This window comes from Manihot esculenta, chromosome 2 (genome assembly GCF_001659605.2).
Source record: "Manihot esculenta cultivar AM560-2 chromosome 2, M.esculenta_v8, whole genome shotgun sequence".
NCBI lineage: Eukaryota > Viridiplantae > Streptophyta > Magnoliopsida > Malpighiales > Euphorbiaceae > Manihot > Manihot esculenta.
Window position 1 is genome coordinate 17,888,455 of NC_035162.2, and position 11,423 is coordinate 17,899,877.

Consider the following 11,423-nt stretch of genomic DNA (forward strand, 5'->3'; position numbering starts at 1 on the left):
AAAAAAACTGATATCATTTTGGCTATAGGAAAAAATGTCAGAATAGTCGATTCTATAGATTCGTGAATATCCTTTAGCTATAAGACATGCCTTAATCCTTGCTACTGAACCACCTTGATTGAATTTGATGGCAAACACCCATTTACAGCCCATAACTTTCATCCCTTAGGGTAATTCAACTAGTTTTCATGTATGATTATCATTTAGAGCTTTGATCTCCTCAAGTATTATATCATGCCACTCGGAATAGGTAGGGCCTCTTTAACGTATTCGGATCTCCTTTTCCTCGGTGAGACTCCATTTTCTGCTTGTCAGATCTCTTTTATGTGGCTCTTATCTTATGATGGCAATTTATAGATTACTTTGGGCGTATGTTATGTAACATCATAAAACTTTTGATTTTTTTTTTATCCAATTGGCTTATATTTTCTATTATTAAATTATGATTATCATAAAACGAGTAGATTATATAGGGGGGAAAATTTATAGTGGGACACTGCCAATAATATCACTCACAAGTATATTTTGGACAGCTCTAGCTATTAATTTTTGGATGTCTGCACAGAATTGCAGAAGAAAGTGTGGGACTACAGCTTTTGTAATTCATTTTTATAAATCTTATCACTGGCTTTCATTTCTTCAAAATTAAATGTTTCGTATATGAGGAATCATTAAAGTTTTAGAATAGAATTTTCAACCCATCAATTGAACTGCTGCTGTGGCCTGTAGGTCCTGCACATTGTATTATTATTATTTTAAAGGTAAATTGCTTGCATTAAAGAAAAGGTTTGAGGCCTCAGTTTAAAAAACCATGGCTCAAAAAGAAAAAAAAAAACAATTTAGAAAAGTCCAACCTATAAACTAAACCCTAACCTAAACTGGTGTAGAAACAGTGAGAGCTCAATGCCACCTCTACTGCCATGTCGATCTGATCCTCGATTTGCCACAAACTATTGCACAAGGAAGAATCATGGAGCCACAGAAAAAAAATGATCAAAGATCCACATCGAGAAGCACAAGAAACAAAAATAAGGGCAGGAAGCAGATGTGGGACCGTGGGAAGATGATCCCAGAACAATTCAACACCAACAGAGGGAAAATTGAGAACGTTATTTGGCATTCCATTCGTGCCTACCATATTCTTTGAGTCTCACGAACCAACTACAACCACACTTTTAATAGAAGTAACCAAATGAAAGTACTACAAATCTAGATGCCTAAAACCAGAAGCACAGTCTTTGAGAGCTAAATATGAAAAAGAACCAGCAAGGGAGAAAATGGACACATTGAAGCCATCAGCTCACAGGATCCACACAAGAGTCGACAATCTGCTCTCCCATCCGTAATCAGTTTCATGCATCAAGAAACTTGCAAGAAAGTGAACCAGAAGAGAAGCAAAACACTAAAAAACAACACTAAAAAAACATGTAGATCTCAAAGAATCCCTCTTTAATGAAGCTTTGATATGCAAGTCACATGACAAAAACTTATGTACACCCACCCAAAGAGGAAAGGGAGGAACCCATGGCTCTGGGTGGATAGAGGAAGGAGATCGTCCCCACCTAGATAGGGTAGGAGACAACCCATGGCTCTAATAGTTTAAACTTTAATACTTCACTACTTACTACTTCATATGGATCTACTTATTTCGCTTATTTACTTTAGTACTCTAATAGTTCATATGAGCACAGGGGCTTTACTACACTTCTCTACTATTTAATGGCTTAAGCTTCACCACTTCACTATTCTACTACCTTTTCTACTAATTATTAACACCTATTAATTATCTAATGGCTTAAATAGCAGTACATTTGCGTATCACTGACCCTTCAACATCACCTATGTCTGGATACCTTCTTAGCACCACAATGAGCGCTAACTCATAATGAATTTGACAACTTGAGACAACACATCGAACGTATTTAAACTAAAAAAGATGTGTAGTAGCGTAACCCTTATTTTTCAGTCGGATGCATTGCATTAGGATCAGACAGGTGCTTCTGCAACATGTATATCATTGGCCCAATACGATGCATAGCTTTTTCACCCGGCCATTCCCAACATGCCTAGATGAAAATGGATTGGATGAGAACGTCATCAAAGATCTTTATTGATTACTTTATTTTTATTTGTTATGTATATATAAATATATATATATATATATATATATATATATATATATATTGACTTTTTTAAAAAATATATTTTTAATTATACATTTTAAATTGTGGCTGTTTTAGATTATTTATGTCTAATTTTAAATTATAAATTTTTTATATATTATAATTGAATGAATTTGATTGTGATTGATTTTGTGATATTGTGCATTGAAATTTGTAATTGTTTTGATTCCGTGATGTGGAAATTAAAATAGATATGCAAAATTACAAACAGATATACAAATTTGAAGTGTGTTTGGAAATTTAGTGTATGATTTTATAAAGAATAAATATCCACAAATAGAGTATCAACAAATAAGCGCTTTGTAATATAAATGAATTTATAAATAGATTATCCATTTCTAAGTTAGAATTCATTTGTAAATATAAAATTTTAAATATTTAAAAATTTTTATCCAAAATTGATTCTATTTTGATGTGACATATCACATCACCTTCTTTATAATAAAAGAATGTTACATCACTCAACACATAGGTTAATCCAATTAATCTCTAGTCAACTAATTAACCAGACGAGTATAATCTTTTGATCAAAAACTTTAATTCTTTGCATAATATTTTTATACATATATATTTTGTTAAAGAATGTTTTTATTTGCTTTTGTTATATTCTAAAATTCATTTTTACTTTTAAATGACTTAAAAATAATTATTTAATTTTTTTTACCAAAAATTTCTATTTTAAAAATAGTTCTCTAGAAATTGAAAAAAAATATATGTTTTTAAAATGAATTAGAAACAAATTAAACATCATTAAAAATAAATAAAAATAAAAAATTAATTAATATAATTTTTAATAAAAACTGCTAAAAATAAAAAAAATTATGTAAATTAATATAATTTTTAAAAATTTAATTAAAAATATATTTTTTACAAATTATTCGGTGTTCAAAGTCCACCCAATCGACAAATTCAAATTCGCACCATTAAAAAAATAAAACACTTTCTTTTAAATTTTAAGGTGATTAATTTAATAATATTAATTGTTCTAAATAAATTTAAGAGTAAAGTGTAAAATTATGTCGCAATTTAATTAAATAACATATTTTAATTAATTATGCCACAATTTAATTTAAAGATTACATAAATAAGAAATATTTTATTTAAATTAATACAATTTTGAAAAAATCTCTATAAAAATTAATTTAATAATACTAATAATTAATTATTTTTAAATATTCAAATAATAATTAATTTAAAAATTCTTTAAAAATCTAGTTAATTATTTAAATTAACGTACTCATATTCTTTCATTCTCTTCAAACACTAATTAAAAACATTTTATTGAAAATATTTGAGGTCAATATTCTATCTTCTCATATTCTTTCATTCTCTTCAACACCAATTAAAAATATTTTATTGAAAATATTTGAGGTCAATATTCTATCTTCTCATATTCTTTCGTAATTACTAATAATTAATATGAACTGTAATTAAAATAAAATAAAAAAAAGAAAGTTGACCAAATAACTGAGGGAATCTTAATTGCATTAATAAGATTTATTAATTAATATTAAATATATAATATTAAGGCTGCTACATCTATATACATATATAAACATAAACTAGTGGGATGCATTATTATAATGAAAAGAGCCGTTCAGTAAATAAAAAATAATTTATTTTTTATTATTTCACAAATGATATTAACAAATCAAATTCTCCCCTTGCCACCTTTTGCTCCAACTCTCCCTATTTATATGTGATGAGATGGAGATTAGAAGCAGCAAGAAACAAGCATGGAAGATATGTTCTTCTCTCTAGCTTTGCTCCTTTCATTTCTTCTTCTTGCCTTCAACTTCTTCTTACGAAGAAGCACACAACACAGAAACCTTCCCACATCCCCATTTGCTCTTCCAATTATAGGTCATCTTCATCTTGTCAATCTTCCCCTCCATAGATCTCTCCATGCTCTTTCGCAAAAATATGGTCCAATCATTTCTCTCCGATTTGGTTTCCGTCGAGTGATAGTTTTATCATCGCCGTCCATGGTGGAAGAATGCTTCACCAAAAATGACATTGTTTTCTCCAATCGTCCTCCCTTAACCATTCTCAAGTACGTTACTTACAATTGCACCACCCTTGGAACAACCTCATACAGTGATCACTGGCGCAAACTCCGCCGTATAGGCACTCATGAAGTATTTTCATCGAATCGTCTGAATGTATTCACAGGCATCCGGAGGGACGAAATAAAGATTTTCATGAACAAACTCTATAGTGTCTCGAGCCATGATTTTGCTAAGGTAGTGTTGAGACCAATGCTCATGGAGCTAACCTTTAACATAATGATGCGGATGGTCGCTGGGAAGCGATACTACGGCGAGGAAGTGACTGCAAACGACAAGGCAGAGGCAGAGGAATTCAGAGAGATGATAACGGAGATGTTTAAATATACTGGTGCCTCATATCTTGGAGATTTCTTGCCTTTTTTGAAGTTGATTGACTACCAGGGTTTTTTGAAGAGAGTGAAGAGACTTGGCAAGAGAACTGATAGATTCCTGCAAAATCTCATTGACGAGCATCGTTGTGCAAGTCATGAGAGAAAGAAAGATACCATGATTGGCCATCTTCTTTCCATGCAAGAATCACAACCAGAATATTATACAGATGACATTATCAAAGCCCTAATTCTGGTTAGTAATGATGATGATGCATCTCTTAATTTCTAAGCATTTCATCTTTTAATTTATGTATATGTTTTAGCATTTAGTATATGAAACTTAGCCTAGATCCGGCAATCATAAACAATTGGGTCTCCCAAGAAAAAAAAAAGATTGGATTCATATATTTATACCTTGCAATTGGCTTGGTGTAAGATGGATTAGATCTATCTAAATATTTTCAGTATAGAAAAATACTTATCTTTAATCAAGTCAATTATAAGGTATAGACAAGTGGATCTCTCATGGAAAACAAAAATGAAACCTACATATTTATGCATTGAAATTTGTTTGATCCACGACGAATTATATTAGATAAAAGTTTTTCATATGGAAAAATATTTATCTAAACTTGATACATCATAGACCGAGTTAATAGTAAGGCACAAACAAATAAAGAAAAATATTTGTTTGGACCCGATCTATCATATATCAATACTTTAAATCACAAATAAATAAATTTCATGAAAAATATATGAAATCCGCTTCAATGTCTTTTGAGGATATGGTTAATTGAATTCAGCTAAAAATTTATATAAAATGTTATGATATATTTAGACTATATATACTATTGAATTTAATTTAAATAAATATTTTTAAATTAAAATATAAAAAAAAATCATATTTTTTAAAGTGAGACTTATTATCTAATATGAATTTAAAATGGTACTATAAATTCTTGAAATTTATTAATTTTAAAAATTTATAAGTCATAAAAAGTGAAATCTTACTATACATATTTGTGAAAATTTAATTTTTTAAATATTTAAATTTTAGATGAATTGAACTAACTTTTAAATTTGGATATAATTGGCTTAATTAACTTAACCATCTTTATTCTCAAATGCACAGGATGTCATATTTGGTGGTACCGAGTCAGCTGCGGTAACATTAGAATGGGCAATGTCGGATCTACTCAATCACCCAGAAGCTATGGAGAAAGTAAAAAAAGAACTGGACATACATATTAGTGAAAACAGCTTGATGAATGAATCTGATATTTCCAAGCTCTCATATCTTCAGAATATCATTACGGAGACCATGAGATTGCATCCACCAGGTCCATTGCTTATTCGACATTTATCATCTCAAGAGTGCAGTATTGGAGGATACCATGTGAAACCCAATACAATGCTGATTGTTAACGCATGGGCTATACACAGGGACCCTGAGGTTTGGGACGACGCAACTGGGTTTAAACCTGAGAGGTTTGAGAGCAGTGCAGGTCAAGGTTCTGAGGTTTACAAGTACATGCCATTTGGCTTGGGAAGGAGGTCGTGTCCTGGAATGGGTCTTGCAAATCGTGTTATGGTGTTTGCTTTGGGGTCTATGATTCATTGTTTTGAATGGAGGAAGGCAAGTGACCAGAAAATTGATATGTCTGAAGGATATGGGCTCACCATGCCAATGGCTAAGCCATTGAAAGCAATGTGCAAGGCTCGTAATGTCATGACGAATAAGCTATCTTCTACTCTCTGAAGCAGATTAATAAAATTATATTGACATCAGGATTTTCGGCTAAGCTTGTTTAGCAGAAAATAATGTATATGTGGAAAACATTTGGGAAAAAAAATGTTTTCTAATAAGGATTATATTAGGTTGGCTGTGATGTTTGAATTAATTTTCTTTTTTGTTTCTGAATTTAATATGTAATAAAAGTATTGCTTGTGAAAAACTTTTTTTTATTATTTAATTGCAATATTCAAAGAAAGATAATATTAATACTTTCATCCAATTTGCTTGCACATATCTAAATTATCTGACATTCTCAGTCAACTCATACTAAACATATTAACTAAAATTCATAATCTATTTCTCAATAGCTATAGCAAATAATAAATTTCCCATAGATCAAATCTTCCTTCCTTCTTCTCTTTCAATGTGGAAATAAACTAGATCAATTAAATAATTCAAAGACATTGAGAACAACAAGCGTTAGACAATAAAAATCAATTCAAACAAAGTAAATAAAATTAAATCTCAAATTTAATTAAACTCCCCTAATATGTAATAAAATTATTGCGTGTGAAAAACTTTTTTTTTATTATTTAATTACAATATTCAAAGAAAGATAATATTAGTACTCACAGGTTTAATCTGATAATAAATGCATCTGTGTAAATTTAAAAGGTTTCAGTTCTACTCTTCCAAATTTCAATTTTTAATTTAAAAAAAAATATATTAATGAAATTCATATATAACTAATCGCAACATCATCCCTAAATTTTAATTTTATAATCTAAAATTTTTTAAATTTTAATATGAAGAGCGTAAAAACTCTTGTGTGATCTATTACCACTTTATCAATTAAAAATAAATTAAAATATTTTAAAATTAATAAACTAAAATAAAAAGACTTTTATTCCTTTTAATTTATAGTGCTCACAAAAAGGTAAGAGAGGGAGGGAAAGAGCGAAGGCTTGCATTGATTGAAACCATAATCATGCATAGATCCAACCGATAAGGATAAATCAACCAAGTGATTTGTTGCCATTAGAAGAACCAATGTGATCTAGATGAGTTCTCTACTGCCTTCCTTTCCCATCTTTTCTATTAGAGAAATCACTTCAATCCAATTTATTTGTACAGATCTAAATTATCTGACATTCTGTCGATTCATACTAAACATAATAACTAAAATTCTTAATCTATTTCTCAATAACTATAGCAAATAATAAACTAATTTTTTAGAGAGAGAAACTATATCTTCCTCTAGTCTCTGTGAACTTGCTTCTAAGGACTCACTCCTTTAACTGTTTTCCGTTTGTCAGCCTCTTCTGCCCCTTGGGGCAGAAGGGTCTCCCCTTCCCAGTCTCATGCGGGTTCCCTCTCCTTTAACTGTTTGTGTTTTCTTTTGGAAGCAGCAAGGCTTACATGCATAGGGTTTCATTTGGCTGCTTTGTGTTTTCATTTCTTTTCCTTGGGGGTTTTCCTTTTCTTGACTAGATGCAGGTGGACTGTCGGGGATGCACTAGGAGAAGAGCTCAAACTTTGCTCTGCATGTCTACCAGGTGCATTGATCTGAAGCTCCAAAAGTTAGAATCATATATACATCAGCACTTCAGTACGGTTCGGATTTGTTCTCTCTTGGCTTAGAGGTAGCTTTCATTTTTCTTGGCACTGCACATCCAAACGGCTTTTATTTCGTCCCATTTTCAGATGGTCTACTTTAAGGGGCGAGAGAGTTGGTGTTGGCTCCGCACAACGGCCCCTCTGCCTTTGTACAATTCCTTTGGCTGTGCTTGTCTTTGTCTTGGCTACCGAAGGCTTACGTGGTTCTGGGGTTTGGATGATCCTTAGAGGTTGGTTCTTCATTATGTGCAAATTTTTTTATAATGGTAGCCTTAGCAGTCTCAACTTTGATCGGAGCATAGTGAGAGCAATTTTTCAAATTATGCATAATATAAAAAATAATTTTAAAATCATGTAGGATCCGAAAATATTTTCGGATCCTGCACGCTAGTTCGACACCTATGATGTCGAGCAAATGGAAGTTCGACACCATGGGTGTCGAACTTTACTTAATTCAGCTTGTTCGGCACTGCCACGGGAGCAGTGTAATCTGCTCCTGTGGCTGCACGCGTGGTGTGTTCTGCACCCAAGGTGCCGAACATGCCACAAGAAGAAATCTCTTCAGCACTATAAGTGCCGAAGAGCTTATTAAAGCCTGCAGGGGCCTGCATGCATGCAGTGGATGGCCAGCCAGCAGGCCCTGCATGCATGCACCTGCATGGGCATTGCACAGGAATTTGTTCGGCAGTGATACTGCCGAACAAATTTCTGTGCGGTCCGTGGGCAATAAATCCCAACGGCTAGTTCGGCACCATCACTGCCGAACTAGCCAACGGCTATTCCCCCACACACTACTCTATAAATTACTTTAACCCGCTCCTTTTCGATCTCTCTATAAATTACCCCGTCCACTACTCTATAAATTACTCAAAATCTGCATTATATCTCAATAAATTACGTTCTATAAACTATTTATTCCCCTCTACAAATTTCACAAAATTATTATATCTACTCTTATCGATTCGACTACAAAAAAAGAAACACATGTAAATTTTAAATATTTTATATTCTAAATTTTTATTTTTTTATGTATATAGTAAATTGAGATCAAATTATTTATTAATCAAATTCTTTTTTATCAGATAAATGACAGTTCCTGCATATGCTAATATTTATTGGGATGGTAATATTATAAATAGTTGTAATGGTTACGATTATGATGGAGGTTTTTCAAAGATTATTCCAATGGGTAAAAGGATAAGTTTTAATCAATTGGTTAGTAAAATTGCTTGTGCAATTGGATTATTTAAGAATAATGAATTTATAGAGACAATTAGTTTTAGAAAGCCTCAATTGTGGATGGATCCTTAAAATTTGAATGTATGGTGATATGGGGTGAAGATGATGTATCTAGTATGTTTAATTACTTGTATCAAATTGGTGGTATACCTGGTATAGAAATATATATTAAGATACTTCGTTGTGTTGATACTACAAATGAGGATGCTGATATTGGTCCATCTGGAACTGCTGTGGAATCAAATGATGAACCATGTAAGAGCAAAATGGGGAAAATGATTATGGTTTATCTGATAGTCTTGCAGGGTCGTCAATTAATTTATCTGATACAGTAGAGAATGAGAATGAGGATGGAGCATAATAAGAAAACTTGTATGGGTGGGGAATCAAGTAGATAAATATTGTAAAGAATTCAGTTAATTATTAAATTATTTTTAATGAAGTATTTTTGTTGTGTAACATAAGAATTACTCCATATAGATTTGTAATGGCGCAAAACATTTCTACTTAGTTCTCGCCATGACATATAGTCTTTTGTTTTTCCTTTGATAAATTGAATAATATGAAATTTGAATTAAAATGAAAGAGAAATATTTGAATATATCATTAATTAAATTCTAAGTTTTTCAAATTGCATGTGCTTACCTCTCCAACTCATTCATAGGCTCCATTTCATGAAGTTAATTAGTATTGAAAATTTTAATCTCATATAATGTTTTTTTATGACTAACATATAAAACTTAAGGAAGGAGTCATGCTCCCTTAGCTAGTAGTATAAAGTTTGTTTTATTTTTTTTATTTTAGAAAAAAGAAATTCTATAATCAAATTGTGAAATCTCAATAATTATTCCTTTAATGCTGAAATAGAAAGGAAAATCATATCATAACTTAACAAAAACAATAAAATGAAACCGCCTCTTTGGTTGATGAAGTCCAACCATTCATGCAAAAGCATCAAAACATGAAGCATAACAGAATAATACCAAAGCATAAGGTTATTGTAACGACCCAGAAACCGGACCGCTACCGGCGCTAGGATCCAGATCGACTTAAGGTCGCCAGGACCCGTAGCAAGCCTAACATACATTCTGTACAACTGGTATAATCCCATACATGATCAAACATACACATAAAAAATTTTAACTTTTCTCTTACCAAGCTTGACCTGAGCATGCACTATACCTGTAATCATAAAAAAACCCCTTACTGGAGCCCTCATCAAATGCTCCAATTGGGTCAACATAACATATATCAAGCTTGGTTCAGCATTTCTCAATATAAAAACATTACATAAAGATCATGAGACAATGGGATTAACCAAACACTCGGGCCAAGCACAACTCTATCAATTGCATTTCATTATAACATTTTACATTTTCTTACACATCTTTACATTACATCATGTCCACTTCTATTCTATTACAACACATAACCATAGCCTTAACTTGCTGACCTCCTGAACTATCTCTGTCCCTGCAAACCTGGGGGTTAAGGGAAAGGGGTGAGCTATAAAGCCTAGTGAGCAGAAACTATATAAAAATAAACAGTTCATTAAAACATATGCTATCATGGAATGCATCACATCACAAACAAATCATATTAAGGATGAATTTGTCACCAATAGCCCTCTACATAGAAATCTCATATCATAACAAGTTCAGCAATACTCTGTGCCAGGGGCTATACGGCCACACCTGGTCTTCTCTTACTCTGTGCCAGGGGCAATACGGCCACACCTGGTCTTGCTCTGTGCCAGGGGCGATACGGCCACACCTAGTCTTTCCATCTCATATCATATCATACATGTCATATCATATCATTTCATATCATGTCATACTGAGGGTTAGAGGATCATCCAATATCCATCCACATCATCATCATCGTATTATGCAATGCATCATATTCGTGAATTCTAATGCATACACCCTATTACATAACATGGTATTCATGATGTATGAACATGCTTAAAATATTTGATTCATTTGTTGAACATGAAGTTCAGTTCTACTCACCTCTGGCTAGCTTTAGACTAACTCTGAAGCAGCTAACTCACTGCTGAACACCTCGGTTCCTCGGGTCCGATCCTACACAGGTGGACTCAAATGAGGAACCAAACATACTCTAATAGGATTCTAAACATCTCCCCAAAAACCCCCCTAACACATCATAAAACAATCATAGAAATCATGCAAAAGAAGGCTGAACAGGGCACTTTCGAGGGCAGGTTCGGCGGCCAAAAGTCCCTCCAGAGCCGAAACTCAGCCACCTT

General features: G+C 32.4%; 1 protein-coding gene across 1 annotated transcript; it reads left to right on the plus strand.

Annotated features, from left to right (window-relative positions):
• The first annotated feature begins 3,919 nt into the window (after window positions 1-3,919).
• On the plus strand, window positions 3,920-6,351 carry LOC110607404 (isoflavone 3'-hydroxylase). Its single transcript, XM_021746511.1, has 2 exons — window positions 3,920-4,816; window positions 5,696-6,351. Exons 1-2 carry the CDS (start codon window positions 3,920-3,922, stop codon window positions 6,320-6,322), a joined length of 1,524 nt encoding a protein of 507 aa, XP_021602203.1. The 3' UTR covers window positions 6,323-6,351.
• The last annotated feature ends 5,072 nt before the right edge of the window (window positions 6,352-11,423 follow it).